This window comes from Crinia signifera, chromosome 4, assembly GCF_055691185.1.
Source record: "Crinia signifera chromosome 4, ASM5569118v1, whole genome shotgun sequence".
Taxonomy (NCBI): Eukaryota; Metazoa; Chordata; class Amphibia; order Anura; family Myobatrachidae; genus Crinia; species Crinia signifera.
This window is the reverse complement of record NC_139220.1, coordinates 257,050,380-257,071,235: the sequence shown is the minus strand read 5'-3', so window position 1 is coordinate 257,071,235 and position 20,856 is coordinate 257,050,380. Positions and strand designations below refer to the sequence as shown.

Sequence of the window (20,856 nt, the reverse complement as noted above, 5' to 3'; positions counted from 1 at the left end):
AGCTGGAGTGTGAAGGTTAGCCATCACTGTCATACACGGTGTGATAGGCACCGTGCGTTTTGTACTAGATCGCATCGCGTGCGTTTTGAATGCAATGCAATCTAGTACAAAAAGTATGTGCAGCACATACTTTTTGCATTGTGTGCAGGAGCGTGCATCACACCTGTGTAGAAATATTTATGTGTTTCTTTTAGGTGGTCCTTTACTCCACATTTGGAATTTTTTTCCAGGGCTGTATTAACAAATGTCTGGGCTCCTAGGCTTTCAGGTATTATGGGCCCCATCTGGCACTTGTGTCTTTCACCCCGCTAGAGTGGACATTTGGAAATTGAGCTTATGCCATCATTAACATTTTCAGTATTCACGCGAACACAAATTCCCATTTGATATAAAGACTGCTAACCTTTTTTTTTTTTTTTTTTTCTTTAATACAGCGCAATTGTTCCTACTTTTCTCTTTTGAAATACTTCTGGTGTACTATCGCCTGCGTGCACCCTATTGTCTCACAATAAACCTCAGCTGAGTCCCTATGGTGTACCAAGTGCCTTTAACCATTGGAACCCTGAGGTGCAGGAGCTTGTGCTTCAGCAAAAGCAATTGATGCATCCCTTGTCCCGCAGGGCCCTTATGCTTAAGCCTGGTTAGCCTTATTTATAATAGGGCTATGGCTCCATCAGTGGGTTTAATTATCAAGAATGCTACAGAGGAAGAGGGTGTCCCCATTATTACTAATGGCTCTGAACACTACTTTTATTTAGAAGAGCCTTAAAACCTACAATCTTACTGTTTTATTCTTGTGTTTCATGCAAGATGCCTACTGTGTGCAATGCAACCTACTTTATTCTATTAATAGCATACAACAATTCATCCCACATTTTACCTATGTTCTAAACCTTGCCACCCCCTTCCTCTTCCTTCCTCTTCAATGTTTTGTGCCTTCACTGTTTAAAACATCTGTTTGAATGAAATCTTCTGTAAAATTCATAGCTCCGTTTATGTCTGATTATGCATTCTGATATCCCTGCACCGATTGGATGAAACAAATGTGAGGTGGTCCAGTTGGATCCTTACAGGCTTAAGGGGGTTGGGGTCCTGGTTTGACCACTTAGAGGAACGTTCCAGGTTTGACATAGGGTGCCTGTAATTGGGATCAGAACTGACCATTATTGAATGACCTGATATAAGTGATGACAGAAGGAAAACGTTAAACCCATTTTGCCCTGGAAAATTGATTTTAAAACTGAATAGAAAGAAAATCTGGGGATCAGAGCTACTAGCATCCCCTCAAAAAATGGTCCAGAACAGCCACATAATCTTTAATATGTTGAGTTTTAGCCAACTCATTGATAACTTAACTGAAAAATGTAAACCGGGGCAATGCCTGGTCCTTCAGCTAGCTGGTGATAAAAGACCATCTTTCACATATACTCTCCATTCTGTCCATAGCAGGAGTTCCCTGCTCCACAAGCACCCTCTCCTTGGTTATATTTTCAGGATTTTTTTTTTTTAACAGGGCTAGATTGATCCAATCTGCATCACGGGCAGAAATCCTGAAAACATGTCTTGTTTGAACTTGAGGTGGCTTAGAGAGGAGAACCACTGGCAATTGTTATACAATTGTTTTGTTAGGTTATGGCACAGCACTGTCATCGTTCCTGCTTTGATATAATAACCTTTTTAACTCTATACTACTAGATCTACTGCTTATCTGATTTACACAAAGTACTGACCATTTTCACCTTTGTTTTGTTGCGGTGCTGTGCAGCAATTCATGTTCTGTCCATGTAGTCACATTCAATAATGAAAGACCTCTGGGATGTCTGTCCTTTCCCTCTCGTCCGTGCGTGTCACTGCAGGCTCAGCGGCTCCAGTCTTTCTGATGTTCACCTTCCCATACCCCTGGAGACTCAATCAGGAGATGAGCAAGACTTTGCTCAAGGCTCCGACAAGCTCTTAGGGTCTTGTTGCTTGTGAGGCATTAAATGACTATTAATAATTGATGGGGATGAGCAGAGACATGGAATGCAATAATCTGTAAGCGTCAGGGGGAGGAAGGGGCAAATAGCAAAAACATAGATTTTGACATAAGACAGAACCTGCCAACATTGTCGTTTCCCGGATCTTAACACATTTTCAACCGCGGGCTGCTTTGCCTGTATGTAACAAGATATTTTTAACCACCTCTGTGCCAATTGGGCTTCAGAAACCCTACATTACGAACTGGGAGCTTTGAACACTGTGGATGTTCTTTGAAGGCTAACATAGGGACCATGGAAGCACTGGTGGCAGGTTACATTATCTCATTTCTGTTTTTCAGTTCATGTTAATTTATTAAATGCTGCTTTGAGTATCTGGTGTATTTAGTCACTTGAGCGGTGTGTGCGCTTTAAATTCTAGAAAACAAGAAAAAAGCTCATGTTTAGTTTTGCCGTTCTGCTTGCAATACCCCCCTAACGTTCAGGAAATGCAATCATTGGAAAGCCATTCCTCTGGCTTCTATAAGCTGCTATGCTATTAAGCCTATTATATATATATATATATTTACATATTTGTAAATACCGATGTCAGAGTTGGCATACTTATGTTTTTCATCTAGCTTAGGTATTCAATTATTTATACATAATTATAATAAAAAATCCTCCCGTCACATGGGCTGTTGGTAGCAGCGAAAGTCTGACAGAAGCTGAATGCAGCTATTGCTTCAAGCCATTACATTCTCTGATGAACAAAACTGTTTGATTTCAGTGAGATGCAATAACACCTGCGTTGGCTATAAAATAAATTAAATCCATTCTGGATAGAAGGGTCCCTCTGACTAGTTCTTCCTATGACTGGAACAGATGCTGCATTAAGAATTCTATTGTGACAAACAAATATTACCAGACTATTAGTGTGTGTGTGTGGGGGGGGGGGGTTCAGGGGGTGTGATTGACAAAATAAATGTATCAAATTTATTTTGGTTTTGAATTGATAAATAATAATGAAATAAATATATAATAAATAGTTTTTCTGCAGCAGGGGTCAGGGAAATGTATTTACCTTTTACCCCAAAATATATTTAGATACGCCGACGTAACCCCCATGATTTGGAAGGAAATCGTATAAGTGTAATACACACTGTACCCCCAGAAGTTGATGATATATCCTGCAAGTAGGATACAGCCTGGCAGCCATTGATGATGACGATGATGAATATTATCTATGGCTATTTGGTAATCATCATCATCAATGGCTGCCAGGCTGTGTGTGGTATAACCATTGATAATGTGACGTTCAGGCAACTGTTAGTGTCAGTATTTCATGATGATATAGTGACAGTCTGTGCAAATATTTTTGCCTATACTAGAGATGGGTATACCTTGACAGAAGCCTATAACCAGGCAAAGAAACTTGGCTCTGCAGCGGCAGTAGAGACTGCGCGCTGCCGAGATAGCGCAACAACTAGTCGACTCTATGGAGGCGGAGCCCAGGGCATCACGCACAGAAGTGTGTTATACAAAAGGGCTGAAGCACTGCACTGTCAGGTCCTTGTACGCTACAGTACTGTAACACACACAGCCGGGCATGCATATACTGTGCAATTTATATATAGATTCTATACACAGTAAAATTAAATTCCTGGGGGTAATCGACGGTCACGCTGTCGAGACACAACCGGGTATGCGTATAGATTCATATGCATGCCTGACTGTGTCTTTGCAGTGCGACTGTCCATTACCCACAAAAACTTCAGTAATTTACCCTTGTTCACTGACCACTGGTCTACAGGTTTCCTTCTACGTGATGGATTCCTGATCTGTAATCAGGGCCATTTCACTTGTCCCCATGTAGCATTGTTTCCTGCATCAACTATCTCACCCATATGTCCATGCATTAATACTGTTTGAATAATTGTTTGTGGTCTCAATGTAATGTGTAAACTGATTGGCTGTCTGTATGCTAACATGCGAGTTTCTACATGCGACCTGTGAATTTATATTACAAAGAACATGAGCTGTAATTTCACAAGTCTGATACTTTATCAACCACTTTCTTCCTCCACCTCATCTCTATATTTTCTGGAAATCAAAATTTTTAGTTCCTCTCCTACAGTGACTTCAGCAGTACACCTTCAATATGACATTTTTTTTAGCTGGCTTTGGAAGCTTGGATATCATTTAAGTTTTTATAGTCGGTGATGACATTTGACGCCACCCTTGGCTGTAAAATTTTCTCTCTGAAACTAATAAGCAACTTCATGCAGTAGATGGTGCAGACAGCATGAGGCATGTGGGTGGACATTACAGTAACGCTACAAAAAGCCGATTTATAGCTTTCTATTTTAAGTCTGTTTTCATAGAGACTAATGGGGTTAGTAACAGCTCAGAGAAGCTGCATTTAGTGCGTTTCAGACTGTATTTCACATTCCCTTAATTTCCAGTCTAGTCAAAGTCCTGTGCTGTCAGGAAAGCAGCTTTGTGGCTTGTCCTAGTTACTTTGTTTCGGTATTGTGCGGACAGTGGTCATGTGTACCAGTAAGGTTGTAATAAAATGTTTTTTTTCGTCAACATGTGAGTGTGTAAGCAGATAATTATTGATAGTCTTTGTTGTCTAACCGGTACATGATGTATTTCTGTTTACACTGTAAGTGTCTGTCATATTTCGCACAATTCTTATTTGTAATGTTCAAGACTTCTGGATAGGTATCTGCTCCTTTATTAAAAAATAAATTGCCAAACAGTAGTTCATTGGTGGTTATTACAGTATAGATTGCATGTACTGAGGTCATGGATTCGATTCCCACCATGGTCCGAACTAAACAGAGTTTATATATTCTCTTCATGCTTGTGGGGGTTTCCTCCCACAATCCCAAAATATACTGATTGGTTAATTGGCTCCCAACAACGCTGGTGGCAGCCCGGGGGAGTGGGATTTTAAGTTAGTGACCCGGGTTTTTTTCTGGGGGGGGGGGGGGAACGCTGGTGGCGGGGAGGGCAGTTAACGCTGGTGGCGGGGAGGGTGGGGGGGCTGGGAGGTAACGCTGGTGGCAGCCTGGGGGGGATTAATGCTAATGACCCAGCTTTGGGGGGGTGCCACCACTTACCCGGCTTCGGTGCCACGATGCCGGGTAGCAGTTTCCTCCCACCGCCACGCTGAAGCCGCTCAGTTGACGGCACCCAAGAGCGACCAGCGGCCATATTTAATGTGGGCAGCCAGGAGTTGGTGGCTGCGGTTGGCCGGCCCAGCCGTTACCTTGTAATTTGTTATTTTGTTTGCTATGTATGGCGCTGCGCCTTATAAATAAACCAACTACTACTACTACAGCCCAGCCAGGGTTTCCAAAGCCAAATCCGGACCGGCCCAACGGGAAATGGCCCAGATTCCCATGGGCCAATCCGCCCCTGCCAAGAATGAATGTGTGTGCATGTACATGTGGTAGGGAATATAGATTTTAAGCTCCACTGGGGCAGGGACTGATATGAATATTCAAATATTTTCTGATAAGTGCTGCGCAATATGTGTGCGTTTAATATAAATAACTGATAATATTTTGTAGCTTTCTTGGATCTGTAACATGTTAGCTGTTTTCTTCTATAGGTAGAGTGGCTGCAGCAGCAGCAAGTGAAGAAGAGGGTTAAGAGACACATCCGAGCTGACCCAAACCTTATGTACTTTAATGACCCCATCTGGTCTAATATGTGGTATCTGGTAAGTATTGTACCCTGTGCAGTGCAACTGGTCATCAACAGAGCCACACTCCTGGGAGCCAGATGAGAACAGATTTGTGTCCTAGAGTTCTGATAAATTGGCTGCCGATAACTAAGCATTATGTGCTTTTATGGACAGAACTTCAAACAAGCGGTAATCTATTTAATATAAGTGCTTTCTTATTATGAAACTGATCGAGGTGGAATTTATAGTAGGACAGTTTTAGTGCAGTGAAAGAGTCTGCAATTGGTTTATCCTCTTGGTACATGTGCAGTGTATGGAGTGTCCCTGTTTTGCAGGACTAGTTGCTTTTTAGACCTGAATTCCTGTTGTGCTTTTTTTTTCCCCCCAATTAACTGAGGCATTGCATCATGAATGTTCTGGTCTGCCACGAGTTATAGAATACACACAACTGTACAAAAATCATAGTATACTTAAAGTGCAGTAAGGAAAATGCATGCACTGAGCCTTGCAATATACAGGGCTACAGCAGACAACATAAAGCTGCAATTCTGCGTGGTCTGAATATATTCTGTTGCATTGTTACATCAGTCATAGCGTGTGATGTGCCACTTTTCTGTGTACAGACTGTGGTTACCCTAAAGCAGGGTTTCCAGCAGTTGCAAGTCTCCCTTGGTCTTTCACTCTTTTGCAGCATTGTGGGGATAAGAGAAGCAGATGCCGCTCGGAAATGAATGTAATGGCTGCTTGGCAGAGGGGTTACACTGGCAAGAACGTGGTGGTCAGTATATTGGATGATGGCGTGGAGAGAAATCATCCAGATCTCATTCACAACTATGTAAGTATGTGACTTTGGCTTTCAATAGATTGTCAATACACTTGAAGTGCTTGTAGTATTCACACAGAGTACTCCAGTGGGTCAAACCATGGAGTACCAAAAAATAGCAGAGAAAATTGAACACAGCAGCAAATGATGGGAATCCAAACATAAAGCTAACAGTGATCAAGCTAGACCATGTTTCATGGATGTTCTATTTTTGAAGTGCTGCTTTGTTTGTGTGTATGTATATTGTCAATTGTAAAGGCCTTCTGAACATATATTAGATCAGGGCTGGGCAACACAGGCCCTCCAGATGTTAATGAACTACACATCCCAGGATGCTTTGCATTAGTTTTGCTATGTGGCCATGCTGAAACTGATGCAAGGCATGCTGGGATGTGTAGTTCATCAACATCTGGAGGGCCGGTGTTGCCCAGCCCTGAATAAGATTGATCTGAAATGGGATCCAGCAAAAGGCAAATGCCTATACTGTAGGATTAAATGCAGCAGGTTTGAAAATGTGACAGTTAGTAAGGACTAAAGCTGTGCACCAACTAGTTTATTTTGAAAATGTGGACAGTTTGTAGATCTCGAGGACCAGTTTGGCCACCACTGCTGTAGGCAGTGTCCAGGATATAGTGGCAAGTGTTTTCTAAAGGGCTTCTATGTACAGTCTCCCAGACAGTTATCATATTCAGTGTTTATTTAGTTTTGAGATTTTCCTTGACTTTTTTTTTTTATGAACGGAATCCTATTTGTGTAAGTTTGTTTCCCAATGTAACCTGTTGAAGTTTTCTACAATGAAATTAGTTTAGTGAGACTGGTGGGTCACAGTGCTATTGCTCACCGTGCTCTGAAAGACTCATACCGCATTGTTTTTTTCTTAGGACCCCTTTGCAAGTCATGATGTGAATGGAGAGGACCAGGACCCAAGTCCGAGATACGATGCCAGCAATGAAAATAAGTGCGTTGGCCCAATGTTTTTTTTTGCTTAGTATTTTACATAAAGACAGAGTGGGCACAGTTAAACAGTGATATTAGTGGTTAGTCTGCTAGCCATAAAAACAGGACTTTTCTATTCCTAATCAATTGTGTCCATTTTTTAAGATCTGCTTCGCCCTATGCAGTTCCACTAAAAGTCGAAACTGCATCAGTGAAATATGATTAAAAAAGTCAGAAGGCCACAAACTAAACCTGTGGATCACTGAGCAGTTCGACGATTAATGTGTTTTTCAACAGGTCAAAAAATCGTCATTTTATTTGAATAGGTCAAAAGATTTTTGGACTATTGAAAAACCCCCTAACAAAGGATTTGGTAGATTGGTAAAGTTGATGGATAATTGAGAACTGTAATGTTTCAAAATGAAAATTGTCCAAGCCATTTCAAATCCTTTAAGGTGGTCTATAGTTTATTGTTTGATAAAACAATCTGCTCATTGGTTGGGCACAAGAGCCTCAAACTGAACTGGCCTATCCTTGACTCCCCAGCTGTTATAGACTCAATAGTCCTGTTGAAATGTGGAAATTTGTAGGTTTTTTAGTTTATAGTAAACTACAAGTTTGCTTTCTATTGCTTAACATTTGTCACAAATGTGTCATCCACCTTTTACTTCATCCTCTAAGGTACAAGATGTTTTATATACAAAAACATTACACAATTGTTAAGTTATGGCTGTAGGAGGCTCTTGCTTGTTAGCAGTGGGACACAGAGGCACGTGTAAGGGTGGAGGGATGGGCAATGTTCAAAGAAAAGATGTGTTTTTGTTTGCAGTACAAACCCTTTATGAGGACAGTCTGATGGAAAATGTACCATTCAATGTGGGTATTGGAGTCACAATCATGTATGTAATCTACAGTCTGTAGCAATTAAATTTTTTCCTTTCTAGACATGGTACCCGCTGTGCTGGGGAAGTAGCAGCATCTGCGAATAACTCCTACTGTATCGTGGGCATTGCGTATAATGCCAGAATTGGAGGTAAGTGCGCTTTACCATTAAGGCCAGTCACGGAAAATATGGGCCAGGTTAAACACCCTACACCTGGTGGATTGTGCATAATATCAGTCATACTGCCCCAACATCAGGTGTAAGACAGCAGGACTGGTAGAGACATGGTCTCACATTGAGGTGCACAGCGTGATCAGATTTCTGTGTCTAAATTTGCAACGGAGGTAGATTTTTTGCACTGCCTTTGATAACGGCAGGACAGATGTTCAAGGTGAGCAGTCTGCCATCCAAGAAGGTCCACCACATGTAGTGCACCACACCTATTTGCGTGGAATTAAATTAACACTGTACACCTCAACAAGTTCACAATTCATTTTAGTTGCGGTTGTGCCATTTAGATGCAGGAATCTCAATGTTTGACCAGATTTCCTCCGGCCCCTCCATCTTACAACTGGTGTAGGGTCAGTATAACTAATTAATTGTAGTCTAGTGGCTGTTAGGGCAAGCAGTGGAAGACTTTCTTGCAGATGGCTGAGTAAAGTTGGCCTTCGTTTTACTACTGCAGAAAAACGAAAGAAAAAGGCAGACGCACACTTTACCCACTAAGAATATTAATAATCTGAACAGTTATAATGAATCTGCTTATCTTGTGTGTTGTCCAGTGATGCTGGAGAACTTTTTCCTTTTTTTGTGGCCAATTATGATTTATCTCCAGTGACCTTGAATCATTGTCCAACTTTTCCAACAATAAACTTCCAACTTATGGTAAAGTTTTAAAGATTCTTCTTCTGGCCGCTATCTGGCCGCTACTGCAAGAGATCTACTTTATAGGGAAATTCCATCCAACAAATTTTTATATATATTTTTTGTTTATCCTTATGAAGGATACCTGCCCCTATTACCTGCTGCTATTGTAGGTGTCTTAAAGAATGGTTGTCTTTTGTAGACAGACTGGAAACAACTGCATTGGCATTGAACACCATTTACAAGCTTCATCCTGAAAGGGGATATGTGAAGTTAAATCTAAAGATTTTATTGCGATCTGTCCATCTGTTCCCATTCATTATTAATGAGATCTTTAATATACTGGTGTACTAGAAATACTCTGCCTTTTTTTTTTTTTTGATGATCCCCAAAAGAGTGGCTTTTGGGGAGATGCCACAGCTGATGTAGCCTCGGTCTATCCCATGGTTTTATTATGTGAATTAAAAATTTGCAGCTTCAGCATTAGATGACCTTGGCTCTTCCTCCGATCTCTCCTAATTCATTGCTTCATGACTAGTCATGTTCAATTAGAGAATCCAACATCTTGCTGGCACTTGAGAGAACAGGCTCATTATCCTCTGTCAACATTTAATATGCAGTGGCAAAAGAAACCCAGATCTGTGATAGGCAAATCCATCCTGCTTTGATGACACCAACCAGTAAATTACATTTTTAATTTGTTCAATGGTGTTGAGGTTGTGTCTACAAGAGTACAGATAATAGAGGTTTTAAGTAAACTATGCCAGTTCCATGAAAACTCAAACCACTAGGCTACACTGACCTCTTAAACACTGGAAAGACAAGGGAGTGAAGGGCCGAAACAATGGGGGAAATGTATCCAACAGTGTAAAGGGTGGCACAGTTGCTCTTGGCAACCAGTCCGCTTTGAAGTCGCATTTGTGAAGTACATTCTAGCCCATAGTCACCCTCTTACATTGGGTCAGAGCCTGGAGAAGAGATAAAGTGGAGATAGATAAAGTGAAAGGAGATAAAGCACCAGCCAATGAACTGTTTGAAAATGACAGTTGGAATTTGATTGGCTGGTGCTTTATCTCCTTACACTTTATCTCCACTTTCTCTTCACCAGGCTTAATACATCTGCCCCACTGCTTGATACATCTTCTCCTATTATGTCCCCTTTTTGGACTTTCCTCCTGCCAGCTGACTATGGTGTTAACCTATTGTTAATGACTGTCATGGAGTTTGAAAAGAAAACCTGCATTCCCAGAATAGAAGTCTAATTTGCCACTTAATATGCAATAATGTTCTAGACTTGGATCAGGTCAGTCAGTCAAGCGGTGTACATGATGTCCTTTTAGACTTTATTTGCAGACTGTTTGTGCCTCTGGGGTAACATTTTCCCTATTATACATATTCCCTGAAATATCTGAGAGACGGTGACTGCTGATGCTTGTAGAGCTTTTAAGCAGCATCTACCATTTGCAAGCATCATCAGGGAAACTAGGAGCTTGATTATAAGACACCGTTTTACTTACCTGGTACCAGGGAGGGAGATTGCTGTCATTGGTTAGATGTTTCTTTCAAGGCGGGCTTTCTCAAGAAATCTTGGAGTATAACGGTAACATGACCGTTCTATTTAGTGGCTGCTAATATATTTCTATACATAACAGCTGCTAGCACTGTGCCTGTCATAAGAACTATTCAACTGATCGGACTATTCATTTGTAAAGGTGCCCATACACTGCTGTGATGTCTCACAGCAGTGTACGGACACCCGATACCCTGCGAGCCGCCCAGCACAATTTGTTTTGATGGATCGCATGCGTCCCTGCTTCCCGCCCATCTCGCCGCCAGGAGGGAGGTCCAAGGTCAGGTGGTCGGACTGCCAGCAGGTCCGACCACCCGACACAGGTCCAATTCGCACGGGGACCGCACATCGGACCCGACTGCATGTCAGGGACAGGTTATTTGGTGCGATTTAACAGCCCGATTGGTCGCAATAGTCTGAAATCGGACCAAATCGGCTCAGTGTATGAGGGCCTTAACTCTAAGCTCTGTAGTCTTTCATTATGGGATGTCTCTCATTCTATGATTACACTCTACCTATATGGTAATTGATTCTTCAGTTTCACTGTAGGTGAAATGAAATACAGATCCACGAGATTACAAGGTAATCTCTATGCGAAAATGATGAATTGCAGGGTCTGGGTTACGTTGTATTCTGTGCTTTAGTGGAGACTGGATGGTGTCCAGTAGAGATTTTTTTTTTAAAGTTAATCCTTTAAATTGCTTAGAACCTGAAGCCTGTAAACGGTGGAGCACTTGGGGGGAATTTAATTTCCAGTGGTTCTTAACGGCTTTTAGTTCCTGGGTTAAGTGCCCAAGGATATTCAGTTACAACATGCAGGCTGCAATTAATGGAGGTTTCTGTTCTCACCCTCCTGATGTACGAAGAGAAATCCACAGTAGGTAGGTTAGTATGTGGGTGGCTAACCCATCGCTCCAGGTACTTAACATGGATTCTATGTGAGAAAACTGGCTGCTGATTGAACAGATCAATGCATTAAACCTTATATAGTGTAGCGAGCCACCGAGCCCGAAGCGTGGCGAGCGCACACGTAATATCTGTGAAGTAATGCGCGTACCCTCGCTGCGCTCGCCACACTATATAAATCAACTCCGACGTGGATAGTGGGGGTATAAAAAGGTCGGAGGACGCATACCTCCGCCCCTTGCGGACTCGCTGCGCTCGCCACGCTTCGGGGTGGCGTTAACAATGGGGGGGGGGGGGCTGGGGGCATTTGACCCATCAGGGTTGGGAAACAATAAAAATTGGGGTCTGAGGGCCATTTAACATTGGGGCCAATGTAAAATAGGGTCTCAGGGACCATTTCACATTGATTCCAATGTAAAAATCGCGTTGATCCCATCGCATGCGATTTGGTTGCATGCGATGCGATCGGCGCGATTTTTGGGGTCCTGATGGATACAATTTTTATCGCTGGCGCCGTGCTAGGAAACAAGTACCTTGGTCAGTATTTATTATAAACTGTAAGTCTATTTTGTGCAGTTCTTCTAGCTGCAAACATTCTTTTTGTATTTCCATACTCACTTGCTAAAATTTCCCATGTGATGCTGGCCTTGCTGCAGTCTTTGTATATTAATGTCTATTCACTGTCTATTGAATTGTTCCACTGATGCCTTGACTGTGAGGACACACAGCTGTAGATGTCTGTATTGTGCGTCACCTGCTCCTGGGCAGTGAGCTGGAACGTGTACCAGGGGACAGCAGTCATTAGTCACACTTCGTGGAGTCGCCATGTATTGTGCTGCTCATCCTGTATCTCTCCATGTACATCATCATATGCTGTAATCCTGGCAGTGATTAGCATTGCAGTTTTCCCCATCACCAAAAAGGTTAAACAAGTCTTTCCCAGGTCACTGCTGTACAATGCTTTGCTGATACACTGCCCTGCCACCTGGGAGATTAAACTGCAGTATTATACAGTAATTGGCATTTAACTGCTTGAATGCCCAAGGACAAATCACTGGTGCAATTTTTAGTGAGTAAAACAATTAAGTCCTTTTAATTTTTAGCACCCCTTTGTTTCTATGCCTTCATTTAGAAGAGCAGTACTAATTTGTTTACTTCTATTTGAAATATACAGCCATAGCCAAACATTTTGAGACTAACACACAGCCAACGTTTGCAGCTTCAGTGTTTAGAACGTTTTATCAGATGTTACTATTGTATACTGAAGTAAAATTACAAGCATTTCATAAGTGTCAAGTGGTACTTGTTTAGTTTCACAGCGGCACTTCCCAGCAGATCGTATCGTATGCAAATCGCATGCAAATATAGTACACGATTTGCATGCAATTTACATACAATTTGATCCGCAATGCGATTTAGCACACCCCCACTATCCACAGCAGCCCGAAGCATGGCAAGCGGATGCGGTAACTGTCCTCCTGACCTGTTCAGACCCCCACTATCCATGTCGGCGCGAAGTTGATTTTATAAAGTGTGGCGAGTGCAGAGAGCCACCAAGCCCAAAGCGTGGCGAGTGCAGCGAGCCCCGCAAGGGGATGCATAAAATGAGCCCGAAGTGTGGCGAGCGGACATGGATTATGTCACGTGTATTCTGCGGACCCTCACCATGCTTTGGGCTTGTTTTAAGCGGGGCTCGCCTCACTTTATAACATCAACTCCTCGCCGATGTGGATAGTGGGAGTATGAACAGGTCAGGAGTATGCGTACCGCGTCCCTTCGCGGTGCAAACTGCGCTCGTCACGCTTCGGACTGAGGTGGATAGTGGGGGTGATGTTAAATCGCATTGCATATCGAATCGTATGCAAATATCACATCCAATTTGCATACGATTTACATACGATCGGCTGGGAAGTGCTACCGTGAAACTAAACAAGTACCGGATTTGTTCCAAAACACCACCATTTTCATGTTTTGTGTTTCATGTTTTAGATCTCTGGATTTAAGAAAAAACAACATAAAAACTGCTTCAATCGCAGAATTTGGGAATTAACATAAACTTTCACTCATTTCCAGTATATCCTGAACACCTCACACATCACAATGTTGTTTTTAGGCCAAACTGTTGCACAGAGGTAGCTGGATGACTATGCTAAGCGACAAACAGGTGGCACTGCACAGAAACGTTTTTGATGTACACACCGGAGGGGGTACAACTCAGGTAAAACAAAGTCAGTTTGTACAGGTGCTTCCAAAATGCCTGTTTCCTGCCAGTACAGGTACGGACTGTGTGACTTGCCTACTTTAATGCTGTGACCAATGTAATCCTCCACCATCATTGGTGACCGCATCGTATGCAGTGACAGTAGTCATGTCAGTACTTGTTGGCAGGTCGTTCAGTCCAGACCAGATGTCCAAACTCGCTCCTGCCAGCCCTGCATCACCGCCAGGGGGTTGGGTAGGAAATTGGAGCAGTTTCCTCTCGGCCACAGGTGTGGGAGAAAATGAAGGAAATCGCCATGCTCTAGCTCCTCCTTCACGTTCTCCAGCTGCTTCTGCAACAGCTTGATCAGGGGAATGACCTGACTCAAGCTGGCAGTGTCGGAACTGACTTCACGTGTGACAAGTTCAAACGGTTGTAGAACCTTGCACAACACTGAAATTAGTCTCCACTGCACTTGTCAGGGGCATCCGCCCTCCTTTGTCTATCATAGGTGGCTGTATAGGCACAAATGGCTTTTTGCTGCTTTTCCATCCTCTGCAGCATATAGAGGGTGGAGTTCCACAGTGTCACAACCTCTTGTTTGAGGTGATGGCAGGGCAGGTTCAGGAGGGTTTAATGGCACTTCAGTCTTCTGCAGGCAGTGGCAGTATGGTGGAAGTGTCTTGCAATTTTACAGGACACCGCCAGCATCTCCTACACGCCCCTGTCAGTTTTTAGGAAATACTGCACCACCAACTTTATTGTGTGGGCAAAACATGGCACATGCTGGAATTTGCCCATATGTAATGCCTGCACAATGTTACTGGCATTGTATGATACCACAAATCCCCTAGAGAGTCGAAGTGGTGTAAGCCATTGCGTTGCGTGATGATTTCCTTCAGTTTCTCCAAGAGATTGTCCGTTTTGTGCCTCTTAGTGAAACCGGTGATACACAGCGTAGCGCGTGCCTTGGAACAAGTTGGACTTTCGGAGATTCTGATGTTGTTGCTTCGGAAGGCAATGCTTTTATCTAGTGAGCTGTCAGTCATATAGTCCTTCGTTTTCCATGTACCACGTTTCCACATGTCTGTAACAAATTGGACAGTGGTTACAACCGTATTTTTCTGGGCACTGAGGTCACATTCTTGGACATCTCTGTACATCCTGGGTATCGCCTGCCTAGTGAAGTGGAATCTAGATGGGATTTGGTACTGGGGACACAATCCCTCCATCAATTATCTAAATCCCACTCCACTAATGGCGGGCAGCGGATGCATGTCTAACATCAACATAGCTGTCAAGGCCTGAGTTATCCACTTTGCCATTGGATGACTGCTGTTGTACTTTGTCCTCATCGAAAATGACTGTTGGACGGTCCATTGCTTAGTGAAAGAAGTTGTGGTGTTCAGACTTCCATGTGGGATGATGACCGACTCACAGCAGCCAAAGCAGCAGCAGTATGCATAGCACTGTAGGATTATTTGGAGCAGGGCTGGGCAACACTGGCTCTCCAGATGTTGATGAACTACACAACCCAGCATGCCTTGCATTAGTTTCAGCATGGCCACATAGCAAAACTAATGCAAAGCATCCTGGGATGTGTAGTTCATTAACATCTGGAGGGCCGGTGTTGCCCAGCCCTGATCTGGAGGAATCCCTAATAGAAGAGGAGCCAGTCATGCTGATGACATGGCCTGCAGGACTACCTCCAATCCAGGAGGAAATTGACGAGGAATGACTTGCTGGTGTGGTTTTCAGGCAGTTGGATACAACAGGACCATGGTATTTAGAGATCACTGGACTGCTTACGGTCATAGCCACAGTTTCTGAACTAAACAGTGACTTATGAACAAGCTTCAGGTGACGCATAAGGGAGGATGTCCAACATCCTTACCCCTGCTTATTGTAGCTATATATGGCAAAAACAATTGTTGTCTGGATCTAGATAAAAATAATTGGTCTGCTGCCCAGGCATGGTGATGGCCTTTTGCATCCCACAGAAAACAACTGTCTCGCCATGTGCCTCATTTAAGCAAACCACATCAGCATCCTCCTCATCAATATCTTCCTCCTGGTGTACAACATTGACACCTTCAATCTCAAATTCAGGAACTAGACTGGGTGATCCTTCGAGCATATGCAGAGGGCATGCAAATGATGGAAGGAGCCACCTCTTCCCTTACAGTGATGCGAAGGTCTGGCATTGCGACCACCAACACCCTTGGACTCTCCTTGGGGATATGTGATACCTTGTCTTTAGAAGGCACAGTTGTTTTTTGTGTTTGATGACCGCTTACCTCTCTTAATTCTCTAGAAGGGGATGGAGGAGGGCCTAGATCGTCATGTGAAGCTGAACCACTAGGTATGAACAAAGGCCAAGGCCTTTGCCATTCCTTGCCACTCCGTGTCTTTAAATGACATATTGGCAAGCTTTCGTTTCTCCTCAAATGATTTAAAAAAAATTTTTTTGTGAGTGAGCCCACTCCCTTGGTAACCATGGTTATCAAAGGAAGATGATTTCAAGCACCAACCTCCTTTTTAATGCTTTCAGTCAGTTATTCTAACTCAGGATGAGCGTTCTCTCCAGCTTTGTCCTCATCAACACTCTCACCTGTGAATCACTGTGAATGTTGACTGGTACTTTTGTTGCAGTGGCAATGTTTTTTAGATTCCTTGTCATGGCAAAGAGGGACTTTGCAATTAATTGCAATTCATCTGAACACTTCATGATATTCTGCAGTATATGCAAATTGACATCACAAAAACTGAGGCTGCAGACTTTGAGAAAATTAGTATTTTTTGTCATTCTCAAACCTTTTGGCCTTGGCCGTACATGCATATGGAATTTGATCTCAAGGATGTACAGACCCTTTCTAAGCTTTTCTTTATAATATACTGTTATGGCAGTTTTGATACTACCATGATCCTAATTAACATGTTTTGCATTTTTGCTGCTAACTAGCTGAGAGACTTCACCCTCTTGGGGATAGATAAACTGCACAGATAGGTTTTTACCGGTCAATGCAAGAGTTGAGGGTGGTAGTGTTAAGGATATATCAAAGTTGCTAGAGATTGGAATGAAGTGGTAATTGGTCTTTTATTCTGACTGTACTTGTATTATTATTTTGAATAATATAAAATGTCCGGTTTGAGAAGTACTTTACGCCTCCATTATGTTATCTCAGTGGTTCCCAAACTGTGCGCCTAGGCTCCCTGGGGTGCCTTGGAACACTTGCAGGGGTGCCTCAGGTTGGTGATCCAGAATCAATTCAAGTTATTTATGACCAATGAAATAGGCAAAATCAGTGCTTGTGGATTCCAATTAAGAATATGTGGGTAAACATAAGTGAATCATGTTTCTCACCACATAAGTGGACCTAAGGAAAACATTTAAATCACACCTTTTTAAATATTTTTCCTGAAATTAGTAAACAACTTTTGGCCTAGGGGTGCCGTGAAAAATATTCTGATACTTTAGGGTGCCATGATTCAAAATGTTTGGGAACCACTGTGTTATCTACATTCTCTTAAGAGAAGCAGAGACTTATAAGGCATTCTACTTCTGCATTGTAGATCCAGGTCAGAGCACCATACTGCAGCATTCATTTTCAGTTTCCCCAGGATGGGTTGGAGATTGAACAACCTCTATTAACATTTACTTATAAAGCGCTAGCATATTCTGCGGACACTACAAGTGTTAATAGACAGACAATAAGCTTCTAGTATATTCAAAGAACAGACTGCATAGTAGTTGAAGATGAGTACTACTGATCCTCTGAGAATCCCTTGTGGAATTGAGATCTACATGTGACCGTGTCATGTCAGGAGGCTTGAGTAAAGCAGTAGGGCCATAGACTGATGGGAGGAATAGGGGTCCTCCAGAGTGTTGTTTAAGATTCGTATGCCACGTTGGTGATGAAAGATTTTTGTATCATGTACGATCTGAAACGAATCAGTTGTTTGATTCAGAAAACGTTCTTACAATACAAACCAAAGATCTGTTAAGACCTTTTTAGTATTCGTGAGGAAGTCCGTGTGGCTAAGTGCACTACATTTAAGATGTGGTGTATGCGATCGCATTTGAGTATGTCCCAAGACAAATGTAAAAGCTGCTCCCAGTAGTGTCAGTCGTTTATAATGCAGGTTTTCAGTAAATCTGCTTTCTGGGCCGGTTCCCATAGTGTCATAAATTGATAAACTATCACGTGACCTATAAATGCTTTTCAGAGTTGCCTGATCTGTTCATAGTATTTTGTGATGTCCTTCCGCATCTTGCACGGGCCTGTGGTTTATTCCTTTGAATAATAGAATTCCTTTTCCTACTGTAGCTACATTGAGGTTGGGAAATATTCTGAGCAATGCGTGTTTTACTCCAATGAAACAGCACGTCTCCTATTTGCGGAGTATTAAATGTCCATGGCAAAACAATGTGCAGATTTACTGGCTGGATGTGTTACGGTTGGGTCATAGTGCAATGTACATTTCTTGCTTACACTGTGAATGAACTCTCTGTATACTATAAATATAATCGTTCACAGATGAACAAACCCAACATCCTTGCTCAGAGTGGGTATCAAATTTGGGTTTGATTTTCACTTTAGGAGTATAATATAACTGCCCTAGGATAAGTCATTCTGGCAATACTTGTAAAAGTTATTCATAAATTAGATATGACTTCTAAGTCAGTTCTGTGTTGTTGCTGTAAGTCTCTGCTTAATTGGGCTCACTAGGGTTTGATTACTGGGCACTAAAGGAGAGTTAGAGAAACTGACAGGTCAGCATCTAGGTCCCAGACACCTCAGAAATGATATATTGGTTTCATAAGTAGATGTGAGTGTGAGAAGTGCAACCTCCCTTGGGAGAATTTGTTCATAGATACTCCATGTATGTCTGGAACTTATCAGTTTGTTAAATTATTTATGTAGTGTGCACATTATGCAGTGCTTTATAGACCATATTTACCCATTCACACCAGTCAGTCACCCAGTGGAGCTTACATGCTATAGGAGCTTACATGCTATATTCCAAACATACTGTACAATGGTCCAAAATAAAAGTATACATGTATTTGATCATGATGTAGCCTTGTATCCAAGCATTCCATGCCAATCATCATAAGTTCGGTTAGGACAGGTTCTGTGTCATGGGGAACGATTTGGGCAAATAGCATTTACGAGTAGCAGAGACGGTTGTAAATGATCTGTTACCGCATTGACCTACTTTTTCATAGATTTTGGAAGAGTTCTGCTTGGATCCTGTTTAAACCTACAGTAGTCTTCATTTACTTCTATGATGTTTTGAAGTAAAACAAAGTGGAAGATATGTCGGACATTTTAAAGGGTGTTGTGACTTTAAAAGTGAATTGTCCTTTAGAACAGCGCTCTATTCATCCTATGCAGGCACTGGTAATGTTACTGGTTTTTCCTCTCAATTGTCTGAAATTCCAAACAGTCTAGATCTCCATCCCTACATAACTTTACAGCACGGACAACAATCACAGTTGTACTACTTGAACTGTTGCTGCCTTGCAATAAGTAGAAGCGACTGCTAAGAAGTATATAGTCCAGTTAAAGAGTCATTTTACAGTTGTGTTCAGCAAATTTTTGAAACCTTTTGCTATGAGAAACTCCTTCAAGCTATTTAGAGCTAAGGCTTGCTAGATCGCCCTCTTATTTAAATTTAGAGTAACCTTTTCCTGTAATTGTACATTTCTGCAAAGTATATTTTTGCAGTGTTTTAGAATGACAGAAGTAAGGAATGATCAGATTTTAAGGACACCAGAATTTGTGTACTTGGAGTATGGCAGCAGTTCAGTGTTGTATGTACAAGAGCAGACAGAGTAGTTTTGTTTGATTGCAGTCATTTTTGGAAGGCTTCCCCAGAGAAGAGAGAAGTCAACCGTAAATGAGAACTGCTTAATTGGATATACTCCTTAATTAAATTGGTTCTTGCAATTTGTATGCAGGTAGTTACAGTTATGTGATGCAGAACTGCTCAGATCGTTTATAGATGGATATAACTGAGGTCCTGGTCTTTGACCGTAAAACATGGAGTATGTGGTCAGAAAAAATTACAGCTCAAGGCTCAAGTGACACCATGTAAATTCCAACGTGGTGTTAAGATGAAGCACATTAACGTTATATGTAACAGCATTTTTCCCTTTAAGCAGCAGAAATGTAGATGGAATAAGATTTTTGTTTCCTCCCTTTCAGGCATCCGTATGCTAGATGGGGATGTAACCGATGTGGTTGAAGCAAAGTCTCTGGGTATCCGACCTGACTACATTGATATTTACAGTGCAAGCTGGGGCCCTGATGATGATGGGAAGACTGTCGATGGGCCTGGACCACTGGCCAAAAAAGCATTTGAAGATGGCATTAAGAAGGTGATCTTGAGATCCAAGTGGTCATAACAAGGGTTTAACGGGGGGTAGGAATTCACCTTCAGACCTTGGCTTAGAAGTGTTTCGGGAAATGTTGGCGTTAGCTAGGTATTTGTTAGAAAAAAACGTATTTAATTTAACAGGCCATGCTGGCTGTAACAGCTGACGCAGATCAAAGGAACGGACACAGTGATGTGATGCCAAAACACCAGATTAGTGCTGAATCCTGTGGCCAGATTGTACACCTGAAGCCTGTGTACAGCCGGGAGGCTTCTGGTGATTTCCATAAAATACAGTATTTGTTCGGCCTATTTATAGCTTGCACTAAATTATTATTTTTTGTTACGGTTGAGCATTTTCTGGTTTTCTCTTTGAATAATACAAATTAAGAAAAAATGTAATGCTCAACCCCCACCAGGACAAGGGCGGTCTATCAGGACCGGAATCTCCTATTCTTTACTACATTGCAAAGCTAAAATTAAAATCTGCATTTAAAGAGCTCCAAGGTTAAGCTTGTGTATACTTTAGGGATTCAGATGTGCTATTGATGCGTGGAAATGTTTTGTGAATTGGCTGTATTGCTGCAATGTTTTCTATGAAATCAGATTTATTTTCCGTTACATGGGTCCATATGGTAAGG

General features: G+C 42.1%; 1 protein-coding gene and 1 long non-coding RNA gene across 4 annotated transcripts in view; one reads left to right on the top strand and one right to left on the bottom strand.

Moving 5' to 3' along the window:
• Positions 1–20,856, bottom strand: part of LOC146075261 (uncharacterized) — a 136,650-nt gene that overhangs the window by 39,834 nt on the left and 75,960 nt on the right. The window lies entirely within an intron of this gene.
• The window catches only part of PCSK6 (proprotein convertase subtilisin/kexin type 6), a 124,965-nt gene that overhangs the window by 42,986 nt on the left and 61,123 nt on the right, over positions 1–20,856 (top strand). For all 3 annotated transcript variants that reach the window (XR_014473543.1, XM_083184288.1, XM_083184289.1), the window contains exons 3-7: positions 5,578–5,688; positions 6,344–6,487; positions 7,357–7,433; positions 8,356–8,444; positions 20,047–20,219. Coding sequence is in view for 2 of the 3 variants with exons in the window: in XM_083184288.1 (XP_083040414.1) it covers positions 5,578–5,688; positions 6,344–6,487; positions 7,357–7,433; positions 8,356–8,444; positions 20,047–20,219 (594 nt within the window). In the remaining variant the exon portion in view is untranslated. The remainder of the gene's footprint in view (positions 1–5,577; positions 5,689–6,343; positions 6,488–7,356; positions 7,434–8,355; positions 8,445–20,046; positions 20,220–20,856) is intronic.